The 23666-nt window shown below is 41.4% G+C and overlaps 1 protein-coding gene across 1 annotated transcript in view; it reads right to left on the bottom strand.

Annotated features, from left to right (window-relative positions):
* The window catches only part of LOC117558384 (obscurin-like), a 64445-nt gene that overhangs the window by 33083 nt on the left and 7696 nt on the right, over window positions 1-23666 (bottom strand). Inside the window, 36 exon segments of the mRNA XM_034234555.1 lie at window positions 4721-4987; window positions 5205-5471; window positions 5713-5979; window positions 6221-6487; window positions 6729-6995; window positions 7213-7479; window positions 7600-7664; window positions 7666-7864; window positions 8536-8802; window positions 9324-9593; window positions 9670-9939; window positions 10030-10296; window positions 10469-10735; window positions 10859-11125; window positions 11247-11516; window positions 12171-12437; window positions 13293-13397; window positions 13503-13664; window positions 13754-13907; window positions 14014-14126; window positions 14210-14476; window positions 14622-14888; window positions 14973-15242; window positions 15326-15592; window positions 15677-15949; window positions 16036-16311; window positions 16813-17094; window positions 17276-17569; window positions 18080-18361; window positions 18462-18737; window positions 18826-19101; window positions 19190-19465; window positions 19554-19829; window positions 20318-20599; window positions 20685-20960; window positions 22209-22377. Coding sequence (XP_034090446.1) covers window positions 4721-4987; window positions 5205-5471; window positions 5713-5979; window positions 6221-6487; window positions 6729-6995; window positions 7213-7479; window positions 7600-7664; window positions 7666-7864; window positions 8536-8802; window positions 9324-9593; window positions 9670-9939; window positions 10030-10296; window positions 10469-10735; window positions 10859-11125; window positions 11247-11516; window positions 12171-12437; window positions 13293-13397; window positions 13503-13664; window positions 13754-13907; window positions 14014-14126; window positions 14210-14476; window positions 14622-14888; window positions 14973-15242; window positions 15326-15592; window positions 15677-15949; window positions 16036-16311; window positions 16813-17094; window positions 17276-17569; window positions 18080-18361; window positions 18462-18737; window positions 18826-19101; window positions 19190-19465; window positions 19554-19829; window positions 20318-20599; window positions 20685-20960; window positions 22209-22377 — 8854 coding nt within the window.

Here is a 23666-nt window from a genome sequence, read left to right as displayed (position 1 = left end):
GCTGGCTACTCCGGCGTCTCCGGCGTCAGAAGTTGAACATTGTTCAACTTCTGACGGCGGAGACGGACCGCTATGCTACCCACAATTCAGTTCGGCGAAAAGCGAGGCAACGTGACGTCACCCCATTCAAAGTGAATGGGCAGACGCGTTGGAAACTGTTTTTGAAGCTGTCGACGCTGTAGTGTGGACGCAGCATTAAGAAAAACATCATGACAATGATGGCCAGGCATTACTACAAAAGCCAATTTGATTCAATATATTATCTCCCCCTGTATTGATATTGTGATTGTGATGTTGACCAAATCGTAGAAATTATTTACCTGAAAATATTTATGTCCATTGCCCACCCCTTACAGCTACGACAAGCTACACCAAAACATGCTCTATAAGCCAAATATTATTAGAAGAGATAGAACACCTAGTTTAACAACACAAAGACTCAGTCGGATGTGGCAAGAGACAACGTAGAAGCACAAGGACGATAGCCTCAATCATTGCATACCTTCTAGTGGCTCTTTGGTCCCCTGCCTCTTTGTGTCAGCAGCTGTTCCAGCACCCGTCTTTTCAACTGGGATAAAACACAACAATAACCTCACAATATTGTAGTGATGAAATATATATCCTTAAGACAACAGCCAGCCATGAGAACGGAAAGCAATCAAAAATCATTAACGCTTCAAGTAAAAACCTCTCACAGATCATTATCAATAATCCAACACGCAGCAGCATGCCAACACAGATGTGCCAAAGTACCATAAACATAGAATCAAAATATCCAAGACTCAACACAAAACTGGACAAACAAAGCATTAAAACATTATTAAAATCCGACCAAAAAAAGCAATATCAGCATTTGCCACAAAACAGAATTGACAGAATAGCAACAAGGCCTAACGAGAAAACAAAAGCCACTTTCTTATATTTAATGGTAAATCCAAACTGAACTGCCTACTCCCTCCATATTTCCAGTTCTTCTTTGTCTACAACCTTTAAAACTAAATCTGGAATAAAACAAATAACAACCATGCGTAGTATTGACAGATGTCACAGTATCTGACAGAAGCTATGCAAGCATGTTTCTTATTACCTTCCCCTGCAACTTTAAGCTCTTGAGAATCCGTATGTACCTCCACTTTGAGGAGCTGCTGTTGAGTCTGTCCAGTAGGTGGCAGTGTTACAGCTATGAAATTGAACACAACGAGACACCACAGATGTGAACAGATGTTGAGAAAAATTACAACTTTTTTGGAGTTTATCACAATATTAGCAAAAGGTTAGGTCAAAACATTTCAGTTTGATAACACCTGTCAGCAGCAAAGAACAATAACCTGAAGACAAGAGCCGAATAAGCCAGTAAAGCACATATAAACGCTAATGACCCTGTACAACCAGTCTAAAGGTCTTTAACAATCAACAGGGAACTGGAGCAAACATAGCACTAAAACAATTGGACAAAATTACCTAAGTGCCACAAAATGGAGAACAGCAACAATAACGAGCGCTAACAAGAAAACAAAAGCCATCCTGTCTATATATTTCCATTACAGATTTGTCAAAACCAATGCCACAGACAGTTAAACAAACTGAGCGGCATACGTGTAGTCCCTCTATATGTTCCAGTTCTTCTTTTTTGTCAAGTGAGTTTTTCAACGAGCCAGAAACTATATCTGGAATAAAACAATGACGACCATGCTTACTGTATCCGACAGACACCATGCAGACACGTGTGCCATTATATTACCTTCGGGTTCCATTTCAAGGCTTTGAGAATCTTTCTGATTCTCCTGTTTGAGGAACTGCTGTTGAGGAGTCTGTCCAGTAGGTGGCAGTGTTACAGCTATGAAATTGAACACAATGAGGTGTTTCTCAATCGTGAGTACGCTTGCTTGGTAGCACATGTCTTCCGAGCGTCTTGCTTCAAAAGCAAGGCAAGAATACTTCCTGGCATTCGGAAAACGAAGAGTGGAACAGGCTAGCAAGTGTGCAGGCGTCATATGAGAGGCCCCGCCTTACATTTTCCACCACAGATTTGGGAAATTGGTCCGTGCGCAAAGCATTGTGGGGATTTTAAGACCGCGGAGTCTACACATGTGCAGCCTCGACATTTCTCCTAACGAAGTACGCCGGCCTCGGTAGAATTCCAAGTATGCTGGACATTGGAACAGTACTTCGGCAGCACTCAATGACGTAGTATGCTTGAAATAGTGGCTCTGGAGCAGCTTTACTCGCGATTGAGAAACACCCTGTGACACCACAAAGATCCACAGCTGTTGAGATAGATTACAACTTTTTTTGGAGTTTATCACAATAGTAGCAAACTGTTTGGTCAAAAATATTTCAGTTTGATAACACCTGTCAGCAGCAAAGAACAATAACCTGAAGACAAGAGCCAGATAAGCCAGTAAAGCACATATAAACGTTAATGACCCTGTACAACCAATCTAAAGATCTTTAACAATCAACGAGAACTGGAACAAACAAAGCACTAAAACAACAGGATAAAATTATGTATGTGCCACAAAATGGAACAGGGAAACAAACGAGGGCTAACAAGAAACAAAAGCCAACTTCTGTATATATTTCTCACAATTATTAGGCAACATAACAAACAGCACAGACAGTTAAACAAACTGAGCTGCCTACTCCCTTAATAGTTTATAATTCTTCTTTCTTAAGTGTGTTTATCTAAAAGACTTAAAATACATTATATCTGGAATAACTCAAATGACGACCATGCTAACTCTAACTGATAGACGCCATACAAACATGTGTCTCATTACCATCACTTCCCACTTGAGAATCTCCATGAATCTCCTGTCCAGTAGTTGGCAGTGTCACAGCTATAAATTGAACATAGCATCAGACCCACACGTGCCTTAGGATAGCACTAGTGACATGTAATAACAGCTGAAAACAAAGTCAGTCTCCATGCAACAAAGTCAACGAGGCACCACAGATATCCATAGATGTTGAGATTGATCTTTTTTGTGTATACAAGCTTAAAAAATGACATTTACCAAGTGAATAAAAAAGCCACATTTAGCAGGCTGAATAAATAGCACAGGTTAGCTTGGAAATATAAACATGTGTAATATATTAAACCTTAAAGCAATTCCATGAAGCAAAACAAAACACAATGTAAGTCAATTCATGACCCAACAACTTTCTATCAGATAACACCAGTCAGCAGCCAACACAACTTGATAAAACTGAATAAATAGTCATTTGTTTTTCTCAATTTTGGCATAACGAAGCAATTCATTGGACTGATGATTGACAAATGGACATGGGTTAAATAACCAAGCAAAGCCAAGAATCTTCAGAGAATTACCTTCTACTGTCTCATTTATCTCTTGCTTCTTGTGCTCATCTTGAGCAACTTTGGAGGGAGCTTCAGGGGCTTTTGCTGAAATAAAAATATCATATGGACATCATGCTGCATGAATGTCATGTCACCAACCAGTGACAATGCCTTACCTACATCATTTAATATAAAGACCTGAGCCCAGCCTCTATAACTGCCATAAACTCAAAGACCGTCAGAGGGCAAAGAATTATGCCAGACACAGGTAACTAATGCATATGTAAAATCAAAAGCCAACAATAGGTATGATTCCCAAAGCATCACTGTGCTATCAGCACAATTAGCACACACAGCCTTCATTTACATATACTGCAATCCAACTGAGGGAAAAGACCCACACAAACATTGCAAACACATAACCATAACTCCAGGGGTGCATTGGACACACCAGAGGCACACAAAACTGCAGCCTAAAAACGGGTAAACTAAAAAGCCAAAACATGGGAGGAATACATGTATCATAACCTATATAGGCCTAAGCGTATAGGCCAGATTTAAGGGCAAGCTGCACTTGGCGACACAAAGACCACTATCAAAATCGACAGAGCACATAAAGCCAGAAGACAAGACAACAAATTGCCGTCCTCCATCCATACCTTTGATTGTTTCTTTGGACTCCTGACTCTTAGATTCTGGTTTAGAAGCTGAAAGAGGAGCTGCAAGCTTCAGAGCTGAGAGGAAACAATCTGATCTTAGAATGCTGTAACATGCCTGATCGTTTTAAGTATTTTGCCATTATGATTAAAATAAAATAAAACATCAACTGAAATTCAAAAAATGTTTTGGAACAAGCATGACAAATAAAACACAGTTGATAGCTACAACACTGCATGAACAAACCGATCTGTTGGCGGAAATAAACAAGAACAGTTCACAGACCAGCAGACATGCATTATGAATCCTCAACACTCATCATTGATAACAAAGTCAGACTGACGTGTTCTGATAGTAGTCAGTTGTGGCTGCTTCGTTCATTGTTTGTTTTGTAATCTCAAACACATTTTGAAGAGAAGATGAAAACTCAAAGTGTATCACAGCGAAGAGCACACAAAGGGATCAAGGCACAGTCATCCATCTATTCATCCACCACATACAACGGAAAAGACAACATCTGATGTACGACATCCACAAATATGCTGACATTTTGTGAGCCAGCAAACAGAAAAGAACAACAAATTATAAAAAGCAACAGAAATGTTATCTTAAAATTAATCTTCAGGTGCTTCTATCAAGACAAAACAAAAGTGTAACACAAATCTTTTCTCTAATCCAAATCAATGTTTAAAGTAGTTAATACATTTGAAAAGTACATCTAATTGTAGTGAATATCACCCAAGAAATCCCTGATCCTCCTACCATTGATCTTGAGACTGGCTGTGGACTTCAGGTCTCCACACACACAGCTGTAGTCTCCACTGTCCTCTGGCAGCACTTTGGTGATGAGGAGTTCATTCACAGAGGCCTCCTGCTTCATCTGGTACTTTTCTCCAGACTTCAGGACCTTTGTTCCCTTCTTCCACTCAACGGGGACTCCAGGTTTAGAGATCTCACAACGCAGAGTAACAGTAGCCCCCTCCTCAGCCTCCTGGCTCTCCAGCTTCTGTTTGAAGGTCACTGGTTGGGCTGAGCATCAATTAGTTGGTTAGCAGTCAGTGGCATAACATAAAATATAACAATACAAATAAAACAAACACAGAACAAAGAACACAAAGACGGACAAGTTGCAGCCCACAATGCCATTCAGACTCAAAAACTGATATGTCTGACCATGTAAACATAAGTGTTATTTTAACCAACGAAAATATTACTCGAACTGACACTTTACAAATCCTCTTCCTACCCTTGATCTTGAGACTGGCTGTGGTCTTCAGGTCTCCACACACACAGCTGTAGTCTCCACTGTCCTCTGGCAGCACTTTGGTGATGAGAAGTTCATTCACAGAGGCCTCCTGCTTCATCTGGTACTTTTCTCCAGACTTCAGGACCTTTGTTCCCTTCTTCCACTCAACAGGGACTCCAGGTTTAGAGAGCTCACAACGCAGAGTAACACTAGCCCCCTCCTCAGCCTCCTGGCTCTCCAGCTTCTGTTTGAAGGTCACTGGTTGGGCTGAGCATCAATTAGTTGGTTAGAAGTCAGTGGCATAACATAAAATATAACAATACAAAACAAACACAGAAGACAAACAATGACACATTGCCAAGAGCAACGAGATTCAGACAGAGAAAACCTGTCTTAATATGCAAGTTAAGCTTTAGGTATATATAGAACAACATTTTACAAGTTAAAATGTTGTTCTATTTATGAAAAAAAAAGTTAATTGAACCAACTGTAACATTCCTCTTCCTACCATTGATCTTGAGACTGGCTGTGGTCTTCAGGTCTCCACACACACAGCTGTAGTCTCCACTGTCCTCTTGCAGCACTTTGGTGATGAGGAGTTCATTCACAGAGGCCTCCTGCTTCATCTGGTACTTTTCTCCAGACTTCAGGACCTTTGTTCCCTTCTTCCACTCAACAGGGACTCCAGGTTTAGAGAGCTCACAACGCAGAGTAACACTAGCCCCCTCCTCAGCCTCCTGGCTCTCCAGCTTCTGTTTGAAGGTCACTGGTTGGGCTGAGCATCAATTAGTTGGTTAGAAGTCAGTGGCATAACATAAAATACAACAATACAAAACAAACACAGAAGACAAACAATGACACATTGCCAAGAGCAACGAGATTCAGACAGAGAAAACCTGTCTTAATATGCAAGTTAAGCTTTAGGTATATATAGAACAACATTTTACAAGTTAAAATGTTGTTCTATTTATGAAAAAAAAAGTTAATTGAACCAACTGTAACATTCCTCTTCCTACCATTGATCTTGAGACTGGCTGTGGTCTTCAGGTCTCCACACACACAGCTGTAGTCTCCACTGTCCTCTGGCAGCACTTTGGTGATGAGAAGTTCATTCACAGAGGCCTCCTGCTTCATCTGGTACTTTTCTCCAGACTTCAGGACCTTTGTTCCCTTCTTCCACTCAACAGGGACTCCAGGTTTAGAGAGCTCACAACGCAGAGTAACACTAGCCCCCTCCTCAGCCTCCTGGCTCTCCAGCTTCTGTTTGAAGGTCACTGGTTGGGCTGAGCATCAATTAGTTGGATAGAAGTCAGTGGCATAACATAAAATATAACAATACAAAACAAACACAGAAGACAAACAATGACACATTGCCAAGAGCAACGAGATTCAGACAGAGAAAACCTGTCTTAATATGCAAGTTAAGCTTTAGGTATATATAGAACAACATTTTACAAGTTAAAATGTTGTTCTATTTATGAAAAAAAAAGTTAGTTGAACCAACTGTAACATTCCTCTTCCTACCATTGATCTTGAGACTGGCTGTGGTCTTCAGGTCTCCACACACACAGCTGTAGTCTCCACTGTCCTCTGGCAGCACTTTAGTGATGAGGAGTTCATTCACAGAGGCCTCCTGCTTCATCTGGTACTTTTCTCCAGACTTCAGGACCTTTGTTCCCTTCTTCCACTCAACAGGGACTCCAGGTTTAGAGAGCTCACAACGCAGAGTAACACTAGCCCCCTCCTCAGCCTCCTGGCTCTCCAGCTTCTGTTTGAAGGTCACTGGTTGGGCTGAGCATCAATTAGTTGGTTAGCAGTCAGTGGCATAACATAAAATATAACAATACAAATAAAACAAACACAGAACAAAGAACACAAAGACGGACAAGTTGCAACGCACAATGACAGTCAAAGTCAAAAACTGATATGTCTGACCATGTAAACATAAGTGTTATTTTAACCAACAAAAATATTACTCGAACTGACACTTTACAAATCCTCTTCCTACCCTTAATGTTGAGACTGGCTGTGGTCTTCAGGTCTCCACACACACAGCTGTAGTCTCCACTGTCCTCTGGCAGCACTTTGGTGATGAGGAGTTCATTCACAGAGGCCTCCTGCTTCATCTGGTACTTTTCTCCAGACTTCAGGACCGTTGTTCCCTTCTTCCACTCAACGGGGACTCCAGGTTTGGAGAGCTCACAACGCAGAGTAACACTAGCCCCCTCCTCAGCCTCCTGGCTCTCCAGCTTCTGTTTGAAGGTCGGCGGCAGCGCTGTACAACCAATTTTTTATAACTTCAGGTGAAATAGTCTAACAAATATTTAAACAAAACACGGGCAAGGCCAAAGTGGATCTGCTTTGGTAAATATTTCATTTCTCTAAAAATCCATACCAGTGACTTTCACAGTTGCAGATGTCTTCTGGTCCCCGCACAAGCAAGAGTACTCTCCACCATCTCAACTCCAAATTCTTAATCTGAAGTTCACAAGAAGTCTCCTCCATCTTCATCTCATACTTCTCTCCAGCTTTGAGAATTTCAGAGCCTTTCTTCCACTGAACGTCATTAGCATGCTTCGATAGTTTGCAGCAGAGTTTCACCGACTCCCCTTCCTTTCTCCTCTGGTTGTTGAGCTTCTCTTTAAAATTGGCAGGCAGGGCTAGAATAAAATGAACAATGACTTGCTTGTATAAAACAGGAGGGTGAATTGTGTTGGGTTGAGTGATTGATGATGGAAAATGATTAGAGGTGAAAATGATGTTGTCCCACTGGAATCATTCCACCAGTACGGATGATGCTCCTTTACCAAAAACAATCTCTTGTTGCATTTTTAAATTCACAAAAAATGACAAACACAGGAAACATTCCTCTATGCAGTTTGTAGCCCTTGCATAACAAGACAATGCATTTGGTTTCAGGTCAATTTTAAACATTTGCACATGCTGGTGGATGTCGTTCACAATTTGTGGATGTCTGTCAATCATATAAACACCAAGTCAAAGAAAACAACATAATGCACAGCATCTTTTAATCAATTCCATCACAATGCAAAATACCGATCAGTAGAACTGACAAAGCAAACAAATGTAGAAGATTTCCCTTCAAAACTATTTTCACCCTTCCTTGGTTTTTTCACTATAACCAATTGGCCTTTTAAACATCAGAGCAAGGCCATACTGTGAGTAACGTCAACATTGCATTTATCTCTTTGACCAAAAAAAACAGTCAATAAAATTCTCAAGGCAAATAACACATCATTCATACAAATAACCAGCTCTGCAAGACAACAACTTACCTGAAACGTGTGTACAGACAAACATAGGTACTTACCATTGACTGTCACCTTTGCCATGATCTTCGCCGTGCCCACGTCACACGTGTAGATATCGGTGTCTTTCTCCTCCAGCTGTTTGATGGTCAGAGTTAGGACCCCCTCCTTCTGGGACATCTCATATCGACCTCCAGCCTTGAGCTCTGTGTGACCTTTAAGCCATACCACAGTGGATGGGGTTTGTACAGTCTCACATTGCAAGGTCATGTTGCTCTTCTCCTCAGCTTGGCTGTCCTTCAGCTCTTTAGTGAATTTATGAATTTGCTCTGTAAAAAAAGAAAGTGCTTAATTAAGTATTTTGAATACAGTAACAATGTGAAGGATTAATCTGTTGTTTAAGAAAAAAAGAGTATCTCAGATCTACACTTGTATTAAGGCAAGGGTATTCTTGTTATCTTTCTTATGGTTTTCCATTGTATAATTAAAGTAAACAAATTATAGGTAAGTTTAATAATTTAGGTCCATAACTTACTTTAATTAATTGTTTGTACCTGTGTAATGTTACTTTAAGAGAGTACTGTACTGCAGTTAAGTTGTTAACTTTGATATTGAGTGGAAGCTAGAATGTTGAATCACAGTTTTCCTACGATGTCCTGCCATTAGTTGTTTTTATTATCCAGCAAAATAAACTCTGTATTTTACATGCTTGTGGCACATATACAATGAAACTTGTTCCATTGCCGCAATTACAGTTATACTATATTTTGTCATTTAAATGCATTAGCCTCTGTGTGTCTTAGTGTTGTCTCTTAAATGCTCTAACATTGTCAAAGACTACAAGTCTTACCCTTGATTTCCAGCTTGGCTTTAGTGGTTGCACCTCCAACAACTTCACAACTGTACTCTCCGGAGTCTTGAGCTGAGACGTTATGGATCGTCAGCTTCATGACCTTTTCCTCTTGGCTGATGTCATACTTCTGGCTCTTTTTGATGGCTTTGCCTTCCATGGACCAGTTTACAGTGAAACTAGCTTTTGTTACCTCACAGGTAAATACAGCATCTTCTCCTTGGACAGCACTAACACTCTGTAGTCCTTTAGACACGGATGAAGCCTTGCCTGCAAAATGGGATGTTTAATTTCCTTACTTAATACCTTTGTTCATTTGTCTAGGCCTCTTAAATATGTCGCTTACCTTCAACTTTTAATGTTGTTTTGGAGTTAAGGTCTTTAATGTTCAAGACCACCTCTCCAGCGTCAGCAGGAGTCACATCCTTGATGGTCAGCATGTACTTGCGTCCTTTACTGGTGACTTTGAAGCGACCTCCATCTGTGATAGTGTTTCCATTAAGAGTCCAGGAACACTCGTCTGTGCTCTCACGAGATAAGATGCACTCAAAGTTACATGTGTCTCCCTCATTCACCCCAGCCGACTTCAGCCATTTGGTAATTCCAATGGCAATCTCTACATTTGGGGAAAAGAGCATAAGCTAGTGAAGAAAACAAACTACACTATATGAATGAAACTGTAAAACATCTCAATAACAGTACCAACCTCTTACAGTGACCTTTGCTTTAGAAACCTCAGTTCCTAGATCACAACTGTACTCTCCAGCATCTTCTTTGGTGACGTCCTTGATGATCAGCCCCAAAGACTTGCCTGTGTGAAGGAGCTCATACTTTGATCCAGCCTTTAGGACTTTAACTTCTTTTCTCCATACAGGAGAAACCCTGGGCTTAGACGCCTCACACGCCAGAGTTATCATGCCCTTTTCCTCTCCAATGACATCATCCAGAGACTTGAGGAACACTGCACGCTTCTCTGGAGGGACAATTGAGAATATAAATAATGAGTGACATGTACAATGTTCTGACAGCATAATCAGAATTGATTCTCAAAGCAGATGCCGATACAATCTCAAGGTATGGTTTGATTTTGATTCCCCTCTTTAACCGGATATTTATACAATAGTTCATTGCCAGCGAGTTCTTACCTTTAACCTTAAGTGTCACTGACTCCTTCACCTTGCGGACCTGAAAGCTGATAGTCCCCCCGTCCTGAGGTGCCAAGTTCTTCAGTGTGAGCTTGTGGACCTTGCCATCATGAGCGATGGTATTGACTTCATTGGTGAAGAGCACCTTGTCATTCAGAAGCCACTGTACCTCTTCATCAGCATAGTTGATCTCACATGTGAACACAGCATCATTGTCTTCATCAACCTCTGTGTCTGCCAAGTGCTTGCTGATCTTCATTTCACGCACTGGACAGAGGAAAAGTAACAGTTTAAGTTGAGGACAATTACAAAACAGTTTCATTGAAAGATTAAAAAAAATGGCACAATTGCTGTCTTCTGTGTGTTATTCAAAGGTCAATACTACAATACCTTCAACAGTAAGGGTCCCTTTGGCCTCAGCAGGTCCGGACTGACAGCGGTACTCCCCACTGTCTTCCTCAGTCAACCTTTGAATAGTTAGTTGAGCCCTTGTAGCATCTTGCTTCATGTTGTACTTGTCTGAAGCGGTCAGAGGCACCTGGCCTTTGAACCAAGCTACCTCTTTGGGTGAGGCAGAGAATTTACAGGTGAGTATCGCTGAGCTTTTCTCTTTCCCCTTAACATCTTTGATGGGCTCTGCAATCTCAAGCGGACGCTCTAAATGTGAGGAACAATATGTGATTAGACTCAATTCAATTACACTGGATATGTTTACTAAAAACAGAGTACACAAGTTAGTGTGGCCTACTGCTGTATAAAAGTCATTCTACAAATTTACCTTTGACTGTGAGCTGGGCTAAAGATTTGCTCTTGCCAGCTGTAAACTGCACAGGTCCTGTCATCGATGCTTTGGTTTTTTTGAAAGTGAGACTGTGCATTGTGCCCTCTTTTTCCATTTCTACATCGGCACTCTCCTTCACAGCAACTGCATTCAGAGTCCATATGGGAGGTTTCACCAGTTCCATACTGATTTCAACTTCGAAAACAGCTGCAAAGGGTTCTGTCACTTCTACTGATGTCAGCTCCCGCACAATGCTGATGGACTGCTCTGTAGGGTCGTCAGGAAAAGAGAATGGTTCAGAAGTCCTTACATAAAGGTAATTATGATTTAATTCAAAGGACTACACACAAATGGTTTAGTCTTTTTGAGACCCAAATTCAAAAGTATACCTAGGCCTATATATTACATTACAGGCAAATGTTGCACACATGGTCAGAAATCAATTAATAGTATAATATATTGTGTGTGTACTACTACTGCTACTTGCAGGAAATAATGATACCTTGAGATAAGTTAATCATGCAATGTGCACATTTGTTTTATGTCATTCCAAAGTGTAGGAAAAGATTTCACACTTGCACCCTTTTTTTAATTTTGAAAGAAAGCACTTACTAAATTAAAAGTTAAATTATTTCCTAGGCCATGCATGTTTTAGAGGCGGCAATACTTAAATCCACGTCACCTCCTGTATTTATACATAAATAAAATACTTATTCATAGCCAGACAGAAGGACAGACAGACAGACAGACAGACAGACAGACAGACCTATAGATGTACACCTCATTGATTAGGACTCTGATGGCTTATATACATACTTTGAGTATGTGCATGTGTATACCCAGTATACACAAATATAGAATCTTATATATATAAATGCCCTACACTCGATGAACCTGACAGCTGTCAATCAACCTTGTTACCTTCCACAAGTAGTTTACAGGATGTATTTTCATCAGTGGCGTCACAGGTGTAGGTGTCTTCGTCCCCGGATGCCACATCGTTGATGGTGAGTTTTCGGTACACATCTTCACATTTGATCTCGTACTTCTTGCCGTGTTTGATCTCCGTCTTGTTCTTGAACCACTTCACCTTTGCGCTGGCACGTGACACTTGGCATTCAAGATGTCCACGATGCTTATACATCGCTATCTTATCCCTGAGTTTCTTCACAAACTTGACAGGCAGCTCTATAGTAACAATAACACTGAATCAATTCAAACTATCATTATCATGAATGCTACAAGGGAAGATGAAAGGCTATTGATTCCAAAGCTTTGCCAAAGCCCTTGCTTAGGTGCACGTAAGGACAGCCACTCTTCATAATTAAATTGTGTTATAGCCAAAGCAAACGGGGCTAAGTAATGGAGCATAAATGCTTTTGATGCCCCATTAGTCTTTTTGCAAAAGCTAAAGCAGATAGCAATAATATTGTAATGGCACTACTGCAAGTGGGAATTAATGTGTGACAGCCATTCTTGTTTATATATCAGTTGCTAACAGAGAGACACTGACATATAAAATAAGAAACATGTGCGTGTTGAGCACCTGAGAGCAAATAATGGTCTTAATATTATCTTTCTTAGATTTTGCCTCACATTTCCAAAACCTAAAATCAACCAAGACAGAAAGCCATGACTAAACCTAATGAAAATAATCCTATCCTAGATTTGTGTTTCCTTTTACCATCAGGCCTCAATGAGGCATAACAATGCAAATGCAAATTGAAACTGGATTTTCTATCTCATCAATATTATCAGATTGATGCATTCCGTTAACGCTTATCATAAGACAACATTTCAACTGTCTTTAGTGCGACAATTTTCATTGGCACACTAAACCAGTTGAAATGTTGAGGTGAATTTAGCAAAAAATGTATGCAGACTTTTGATTATCCTAATCATTGTTAATTACATTTGTTTGCAACAATTTGTGTCATAAATAGAAAAATCCATTTGCAACCTCATCTGAACATTGCAACATAAGGGTTAGCAAATTCATGCAGCAACATATTTGTTTTCAGCACATGACACGGACTGGTTTACCTTTCACTTTCAGTTTTGCTGCTGAAGAGGCCTTGTCAGCTGTGAATTTAATCTCACCCATATCTTCAATGGTGACAGACTTAAACAGAAGTACATAGGTTTTGCCTGGAATAAGAAATAAGACAACGTGTAGATAATCATTATTCAGGTAAATAATATGCATGAAAATACAGCTGTATACATAGCTGTACACGTTTTTTGAGACTTTACCCTCTTGTCTCATCTTGATGTTGTCACCGACTTTGAGTTTGGTACTTCCTTTGTACCATTGGCATTCGACTTCATCATGTGATACTTCACAGACAAACGCAGCGCTCTCCTTCTCCATCACTTCCACATCCTCCAGCTTCTTAACAATCTTAACTTCTCGGGCTGCAGGGAAAACATTATTAAGAGAGGTTTCTATACCCAATAAGGCAACATGACTTATTTGTGTGCTTCAATACATGACTGATAATTACCATTAACAGTGAGTTTAGCTGAGGTGTTATCATCAGTAGTGCGACAGATGTAAGTGCCTGCATCTTCAGGGGTGCATTTGTTGATGACCAAACTGCGCTTTCGGCCCAAGGAATGGATGCCAAAGTTCTTCCCTAGTTTCAGTTCAACATCATCCTGCAGATTAATGATTTTTTTAAATGTTACATTCTGTATGTACATGACACTTTTCAAATCTCATTATTTCCCAAAGCAGATAGTAAATTAAATAATAACTTCTCACCTTGAACCATTTAACATCTGCATTGGTTTTGGACACTTCACATTCAAAAGTAACCTTTTCCTTATCAGCGACACTGATATCTACCATGGGCTTGGCGATCATAGCAGGAAGTTCTGTAAAATCAATTTGTTTTATTAAAAACGTTGTGACACAATGACCCTTGTGGCAGTATGGGTGACATACAAAAATAACTTACCTGTGACAACCAGTTTGCCAGAGTTATGAACTCCTTCTGCTTGGAAGGCAATCACTCCTGCGTCCTCCCTCTTGAGATTGGACAACGTTAAGGAATGCTTCTTTCCAAAAGCTGTGATACGGCAGTTGGCCCCTGACTTTAACTTGGCCCCATCCCTGGTCCAGAAGCCCTCAACATCAGCCTGGCTGAGCTCTACCTCCAGAGTTACCGTCTCTGTCTCATGTGACTTGGTTTCTGTTAGGCCCTTAATTACCTGAATCTTTTTCACTGAAGGGAGGATGAGAAAAGGTTTGAGACTTAACATGCTCAAGGTTTCTTAGCTTTTAAATAAAGAATGATATCACTAAACACTGGAGAATGACATTGTCTTTCTATATGCATTTAAAAACTGTATGTTGTGTATCAGTCTTACTCTCCACACTGAGCTTGGCCTGGGTTTTGTCATCCAGGGTTTCACAGGAGTAGATGCCCCGGTCAGCATAAGCCACGCTCTTGAAGATCAGTGCCTGCTTGGCTCCGTTGACCCGAATCTCCATGTTTCCTGAAGGCTGCAGCACAACGCTGTTCTTCATCCACCTCACTTCATCCGACACCTTACTCAGCTCCAACTCCAGCTTCACTTCACTCTGCTCCTCCACTGTCAGGTTTTCTAGCATTTTCTTAAATTTCACAGGTTCATCTAAATGGGGCACACAGAATTGTCAAAGTTGATGAGGAAAAAATATTACTTAACATACTAAATAATTATATTGAGTGTTCTTACGCTCCACTTGTAGGTTGGCTTTGCAGCTTTTGCCCTCTGCATCCACGCTGATCTCTCCGCCATCTTTTTGTGTGACAGAGGTGATGGTGAGTGAGTGACTGCTGCCACCACGCCCAATCTTATATTTGGGCCCAGCAGTTACGGGTATGCTGTTGTGGAACCATTTAACGTTGACGTCTGCTGGGTTGACAGCACACTTGAAAATTGCATCTTTTCCCTCCATGGCAGCCACATTGTTCAGTTTAGTAGTCAGCCTCACCAGTCTGGGTGCTGAAAGGAAAACATGACATCACATGAAATAAACTGATACAGAATAAACTACCTGAAAGTGTTGAAGGTAAACAATGAATTACCTTTTGAGGTAACTTTGGCGGAGGTCTTGTCATTTCTACATTCACAGCTGTATTCTCCTTCATCTTCTTTAGTCATGCCAGTCACGTTGAGGACCCGCTTAGCACCATCTGTCCTGATACAGTACCTGCCTCCAGGTTTAATCTCACGACCATCATGCTGCCAGACAACATCCCCTGAGGCTTGATTTAGCTCACACATCAGGCTGAGTGTGCCTTCCAAATCCACTGTAGCAGGTTTCAAAGGGACAACAAACTTCAAAGCCGAATCTGAAATGAAAACATGGAAGTTGGACATCAAAACAAAATCTGCCACCTGGAGATGTTATAGTTGTTCACATTTCCATGACTTGCCTTTAACTTGAACTTTGAACTCCAGTTGGTCATCAGCAGTTTGACAGGAGTATGTTCCACTGTCTTTGGATTCAGACGATTTCACTATCAGGGTACGAGAAAGGCCTTCTTTTTTCATTTCATACTTGCTGCCCTCCTTGAGCTCCACGCCATCTCTGCACCACTTCACACTACCACTCTCTGTCGTCAGCTCGGTGGTCAAAACAACTTTTTCACTTGCTTGAACAATACATGTGTCCTTGACAAGCTTTTTCTGGAACTTGACAGCTGCATCTAGAGAGATGTAAGAGCTTGTTTTCATTTGTTTGTTCTGAGAATCATGTATCAAAAATAAAACCAGTATTTGAAATGTATTTTACCTGTAACCTGCATCTTAAATACAAGCTTTTCTGTTCCAGCCTCACATGTGTACTCTCCCGCATCTTTTTTCTCTATCTTCTCTATCACCAGCTCACGAATCTTGCCCTTTGACTCCATGTGGACGGCTTTGCTGGTAGTCAGCAGCTTGCCATCCTTGTGCCATTTCACCTCCGTCTTGGTATCGTCTACCTCACAGCTCAGAGTGGCTTTCTGGGAGATAGTGGCTTTCACCTCTTGCTTAACAGACTGTTTGTTAGAGAAACCAGCCGGGGCTTCTGCAGAGCAAAGTAAAAACAATTTTAACAGTAAGTTAACCCAAGATACACACAGCAAAACATTTCAGATGCAATGAAAATACATCATGATTAAATGCAGATAGACCAACAAGACCATTCAATTATTCCTCCTACCGGCAACCTGTATCTTAAAAGCAATCTTCTCAGTCCCAGCCTCACAGATGTACTCTCCAGCATCCTTCTTTTCCACACTGTCTATCACCAGCTGGCGACTTTTACCCTTTGTCTCTGTGTGTATTGTTTTGCTGGAAGTCAGCAGCTTGCCCTCCTTGTACCATTTCACCTCTGTCTTGGTATCAGAAACATCGCAGCTCAGAGTGGATTTCTGAGATAGAGTGGTTTTTACCTCCTTCTGGACAGACTCCTTGTTGGAGAAAGCTGACTGAGCTTCTGATGGAGGAGATATGAGAGGGGATATATCAGATCCAAAAAGCATTGAATTAGAAATATTCATATTTTAAAAAAATCCCACGCTCCTACCTGCAACCTGTATCTTAAAAGCAATCTTCTCAGTCCCAGCCTCACAGATGTACTCTCCAGCATCCTTCTTCTCCACGCTGTCGATCACCAGCTGGCGACTCTTGGCTTTTGTCTCTGTATGGATTGTCTTGCTGGAAGTCAGCAGCTTGCCCTCCTTGTACCACTTCACCTCTGTCTTGGTATCAGCCACCTCACAGCTCAGAGTGGCTCTCTGGGAGAGAGTGGCTTTCACTTCGCTCTGGACGGACTCCTTGTTGGAAAATGCTAACTTCTGTTGGATTTCTGCAAAAGTGATAATGGAAAACGTCATGGCATTGTACATTTTCACGCTGAGGGAGTAATAAAGGATTTCTGATTGCCCACCATCATACAAATGCAATCTTATAAAATATAGCAAAACTTGATATAAGTTTGAACTTAATTTAAACAAATCACATGAAATAGTCCCTTTAATTCCTCATACCTGTCAATTGCACTCTAAATGCCAGTTTTTCAGATCCGACTTCACAGATGTACTCTCCTGCATCTTTTTTCTCCATCTTCTCTATCACCAGCTCACGAATCTTGCCCTTTGACTCCATGTGGACGGCTTTGCTGGAAGTCAGCAGCTTGCCATCCTTGTACCACTTCACCTCTGTCTTGGTATCGTCTACCTCACAGCTCAGAGTGGCTTTCTGGGAGAGAGTGGCTTTCACTTCCCTCTGGACAGACTCTTTGTTGACGGAGGAGGATTTAACGTGGACTTCTGTAGAAGAACCTGAAAAGGAGTGTGGTGTCAGTACATTTACAAATACAAAAAAGGAGTTATCGCATCCTTTTGGATTAACTGAAGAATGATAACATAACCATACATATACAGTGTACTGAGCAATGAGCTTTATTAAAGCATGTCAGGTTGAGTGAGACTCAACATTGCATTTGCAGTCTTAAAGAAAAAGCGAATTGGTCCTCTACAAAGTTGCTGAAAAGAGGAGCGGACAGATATTGTTAACCAGACCAGCTCTGCGAGCAGGAAGTGACAATCAACGGAGCCATAAGACAACAGAGCTCCCTCAGTAAGCAAATGCGACGAGAAATCAAAGCCTGAGGTTAAATATGAATTAAAATATACACATATATCTTTCAAGGGCCATCTAATAACAGACTCGGGGGCCATTTTGCAATATAGATGTTAGAGCACAGCATGCCAAACATCTCAAAATGAAAGAACCAATAATGCAGACTAAATAAGTTCCAACAATCACAAAACTGAATTCACTCTCCTTACCTTCCACATGCATTTTAAAGACCAGCTTCTCAGACCCAGCTTGACACATGTACTCTCCAGCATCCTTCTTCTCCACGTTGTCGATCACCAGCTGGCGACTCTTGCCTTTTGACTCTGCATGGATCGCCTGAGTGGTGCTTATGAGTTTGCCATCCTTGTACCACTTCACCTCGGACTTGGAATCAGATATCTCCCAGCTCAAGGTGGCCGCCTGGGAGAGACTAGCTTTCACCTCCTTCTGGACTGACTCTTTATCAGAAAGGGCAGACTGGATCTGTGTGTCTGTGGAGGAGAACATGGATCATTACATGTTTTAGTTATCCATGATAAGAACATTCATAAACACTTTTTTTTTTTTTGACAATTCAGTCCTGGGCCCTACCTGCCACATTGAGTTTGAAGACCAGCTTCTCAGTCCCAGCCTCACAGATGTACTCTCCAGCATCCTTCTTCTCTACGCTGTCGATCACCAGCTGGCGACTCTTACCCTTTGTCTCTGTATGGATTGTTTTGCTGGAAGTCAGCAGCTTGCCCTCCTTGTACCACTTCACCTCTGTCTTGGTATCAGCCACCTCACAGCTCAGAGTGGCTTTCTGAGATAGAGTCGCCTTGACCTCCTTCTGGACAGACTCCTTGTTGGAGAAAGCTGACTGAGCTTCTGATGGAGGAGATATGAGAGGGGGAATATCAGATCCAAAAAGCATTGAATTAGAAATATTCATATTTAGAAAATACCCCGCTCTTACCTGCCACATGCATTTTAAATGCAATCTTCTCAGTCCCAGCCTCACAGATGTACTCTCCAGCATCCTTCTTCTCCACGCTGTCGATCACCAGCTGGCGACTCTTGGCTTTTGTCTCTGTATGGATTGTCTTGCTGGAAGTCAGCAGCTTGCCCTCCTTGTACCACTTCACCTCTGTCTTGGTATCAGCCACCTCACAGCTCAGAGTGGCTTTCTGAGATAGAGTGGCCTTGACCTCCTTCTGGACAGACTCCTTGTTGGAGAAAGCTGACTGAGCTTCTGATGGAGGAGATATGAGAGGGGGAATATCAGATTCAAAAAGCATTGAATTAGAAATATTCATATTTAGAAAATACCCCGCTCTTACCTGCCACATGCATCTTAAATGCAATCTTCTCAGTCCCAGCCTCACAGATGTACTCTCCAGCATCCTTCTTCTCCACGCTGTCGATCACCAGCTGGCGACTCTTGGCTTTTGTCTCTGTATGGATTGTCTTGCTGGAAGTCAGCAACTTGCCCTCCTTGTACCACTTCACCTCTGTCTTGGTATCAGCCACCTCACAGCTCAGAGTGGCTTTCTGAGATAGAGTGGCCTTGACCTCCTTCTGGACAGACTCCTTGTTGGAGAAAGCTGACTGAGCTTCTGATGGAGGAGATATGAGAGGGGGAATATCAGATTAAAAAAGCATTGAATTAGAAATATTCATATTTAGAAAATACCCCGCTCTTACCTGCCACATGCATCTTAAATGCAATCTTCTCAGTCCCAGCCTCACAGATGTACTCTCCAGCATCCTTCTTCTCCACGCTGTCGATCACCAGCTGGCGACTCTTGGCTTTTGTCTCTGTATGGATTGTCTTGCTGGAAGTCAGCAACTTGCCCTCCTTGTACCACTTCACCTCTGTCTTGGTATCAGCCACCTCACAGCTCAGAGTGGCTCTCTGGGAGAGAGTGGCTTTCACTTCGCTCTGGACGGACTCCTTGTTGGAGAAGGCTGATTGGAACTCTGAGGGGAACATCAATAAGAAAAACAGCATTGTTATAAGGAGGTTTAAGATCAAATGATTGAAACATATAGCACACATGCATTCAAAGCTTCTATCGAAGGTTTTCAAATGGAGCTTTGAATGTCTGTTGTAGTTTTTCTGATGTAACCAAGCAAATACAAAAACAAAAACAATGAAATGTGACTAAATGTGTCTTTTCTTTTTTCAAATCAAAGTAAATCAAATCAACAATTGTTAATGGATATCAACTTGTTGTGTCATTAGAATAAATACAGCAGCAGGCTAATCAAATATGCTAATACATTGCTACAAGCACACATTTTGAATATCGATTTAAAACTTGAATGTCAACATGAAGCTTCGAAGCCTCGTTATGCTTAACTCAAATGATATTCATTCAGTAGCTCACAGACACAGTTTATATTATTTGTATAATACTGGAAATATTTGTGAAGATGTATTTGTCAATACATTCTAGCAGTCCTACCTGAGACAGATATCTTGAAGACCAGCTTATCCCCTGCCGCTTCACACGTGTACTCTCCAGCATCGCTCTTCTCCACCTTTTCAATCACCAGCTGACGACTACTGCCTTTTACTTCTGAGTATATCGTCCTGCTGGATATCAGCTGCTTGCCGTCTTTATACCACTTCACTTCTGCCTTACTATCAGAGACATCACAACTAAGAGTAGCTTTCTGGGTGAGAGTAGCTTTCACTTCCTTTTGGACTGATTCCTTGTTGGAGAAGGCAGCTACTGCCTGAGTTTCTGAAAAGAAGAAGGACATTGATATCATATTCATCTTTAATGTGCAGGGTTGAATCGTACTACAAAAATAATCAAACAGTCTTACCTTTTATCTTGACCTGGAATGTGACTTTGTCTGCTGCTGTCTCACAGGAGTAATGTCCTTCGTCACTTTTCTTGGCGTTTTTGATGATGAGTTTCCTTTGAGTCCCTTTGGCGACGGTGGTCGTTCTTTGGTCCTCTGTGATCTGCACTTGATCTTTCTTCCACACCACGTCCGTGCTGGCTGGAGAAACCTCACAGGTCAGCTCCAGGTCTCCTTTAAGGGTTGATGACATTCCCATGGTTCCTCTGGCTTTGTTCAGGAACTTGGCAGGTTCATCTTAGAGAAATAGAGGTGGATATACAGTGATTACTTTTTTGTTATTTGTCAAATGATTTATTTGTATTTCATACAGACAAAATATTCAATATTTGTGACAATAATACAAATCTAGAAATGCACCAACATTCTCTTGACCTATTATGGCCTCCCCTTATTTATAAGTGGGACCTGCAGATTCCAAATGTTATTCTAAGAACTATCTTTAACTGCATACACAAACATTATTCATTATTTTGCTTTTAAAGGAAATTGTAAATTGTATGTTCATGCATATCAGAGAAGAATCAGATAGACTATAGTGTGTTTGAAGGCCAACATATTATATAGAGAGTCATCTATTCATTATGTATCCAACACTATGTATGTATGTCTATATAAAACTATTTATGAATGAGTATCTATTTACAAGAATGTAGAGGTATGTGTCCTCCAGCCTGAGAGGACATGGAGAGATGCTGTACTGTTGGCAGAAGAGCTGGTCACTGCAGATACTCTTGAGAAGCATACATGGGAATTAATTACTAAATAATAAATGAAATGTCTGATTAAGTCAGCTGTTCCAAATGTCTTTGTCCTACCATGGCTTTTTTTGGACTTGCAGATGCTACAAAATGCAAGCTTTAGGTCTTGTGTACTAATGATAAAGCACTTCCAAACTGGGGACGTGTGTGTGTGTGTGTGTGTGTGTGTGTGTGTGTGTGTGTGTGTGTGTGTGTGTGTGTGTGTGTGTGTGTGTGTGTGTGTGTGTGTGTGTGTGTGTTTTTACCACTGTGAGTCGACATAAACCATAACCCTACACGTGTAAAACTGACTGTCAAAACATATAAGGAGATTTATTGTGCATCTCTTTTAAAATCCCTTGGGAAATGTATATCCTTAAGTTTGTTATCAGAGCAGCTCATGTGTGGAAAGAACTTGGGGTAGCAGAGTAACACGGGAGCCGACTACATGTTGATATACAACTCTTTCCTCTATTTGATGGCTCAAAAGCATATGCTGCAGCCATCAGAGTGGGTCACATTTCAGTATATCACATGACCTGAGACAAACTGTCTGCATGTGGGCTTGAGTCGGGACTCATTTCACACACTGAGCCAGGTTACATTCACGCAATCATGTTTTCACCGAGAAGAATATTGGTGATACTTGGTTCAGACGCCAACACTGAAACCTTGGCAGTCAGATTGTTTACTTTGCTCTGTGATAAAGTTAAAGTGCTTAACTTTACTTCTTTAATGTGCGTACCTTTAAGAGAGAGCTGCAGGGATATTTTGTCATCAGCTAAAGCACACTCATAGATGCCCACATCTTCCTCTGTCACGTTGTGAACCATAAGGATCCTCTTGCGGTCGACAATCATGTATTCATACTTCTTCCCCGTTTTCACCTCCCGCCCATTCCTCATCCAGACCACCTGAAGACACACACACAGAACAGATGGCCAAAATAGACATGATGAAGTTAAAGCAAAAGAGTTAAAAAAGTATACTGATGAGTACTCAAATACAGGTACATTTACAAATACATATAGTAGGGCAAAAAAGTATTTAGTCAGCCACCAATTGTGCAAGTTCTCCCACTTAAAAAGATGAGAGAGGCCTGTAATTGTCATCCTAGGTACACTTCAACTATGAGAGACAGAATGGGGGGAAATAATCCAGGAAATCACATTGTAGGATTTTTAATGAATTAATTGGTAAATTCCTCTGGAAAATAAGTATTTGGTCACCTACAAACAAACAAGATTTCTGGCTCTTACAGACCTGTAACTTCTTCTTTAAGAGCCTCCTCTGTCCTCCACTTGTTAACTGTATTAATGGCACCTGTTTGAACTTGTTATCAGTATAAAAGACACCTGTCCACAACCTCAAACAGTCACACTCCAAACTCCACTATGGCCAAGACCAAAGAGCTGTCAAAGGACACCAGAAACAAAATTGTAGACCTGCACCAGGATGGGAAGACTGAATCTGCAATAGGTAAGCAGCTTGGTGTGAAGAAATCAACTGTGGGAGCAATTATTAGAAAATGGAAGACATACGAGACCACTGATAATCTCCCTCGATCTGGGGCTCCACGCAAGATCTCACCCCGTGGGGTCAAAATGATCACAAGAACGGTGAGCAAAAATCCCAGAACCACACGGGGGGACCTAGTCAATGACCTGCAGAGAGCTGGGACCAAAGTAACAAAGGCTACCATCAGTAACACACTACGCCGCCAGGGACTCAAATCCTGCAGTGCCAACGTGTCCCGCTGCTTAAGCCAGTACATGTCCAGGCCCATCTGAAGTTTGCTAGAGAGCATTTAGATGATCCAGAAGAGGATTGGGAGAATGTCATATGGTCAGATGAAACCAAAATAGAACTTTTTGGTAAAAACTCAACTAGACGTGTTTGGAGGAGAAAGAATGCTGAGTTGCATCCAAAGAACACCATACTGTGAAACATGGGGGTGGAAACATCATGCTTTGGGGCTGTTTTTCTGCAAAGGGACCAGGACGACTGATCCGTGTAAAGGAAAGAAGGAATGGGGCCATGTATCGTGAGATTTTGAGTGACAACCTCCTTCCATCAGTAAGGGCATTGAAGATGAAACGTGGCTGGGTCTTTCAGCATGACAATGATCCCAAACACACCGCCCGGGCAACGAAGGAGTGGCTTCGTGAGAAGCATTTCAAGGTCCTGGAGTGGCCTAGCCAGT

The sequence above is a fragment of the Gymnodraco acuticeps genome, unplaced genomic scaffold (genome assembly GCF_902827175.1).
Source record: "Gymnodraco acuticeps unplaced genomic scaffold, fGymAcu1.1, whole genome shotgun sequence".
NCBI lineage: Eukaryota > Metazoa > Chordata > Actinopteri > Perciformes > Bathydraconidae > Gymnodraco > Gymnodraco acuticeps.
The sequence above is the reverse complement of the archived record's forward strand: the minus strand, read 5'-3'. Positions and strand labels throughout refer to the sequence as shown.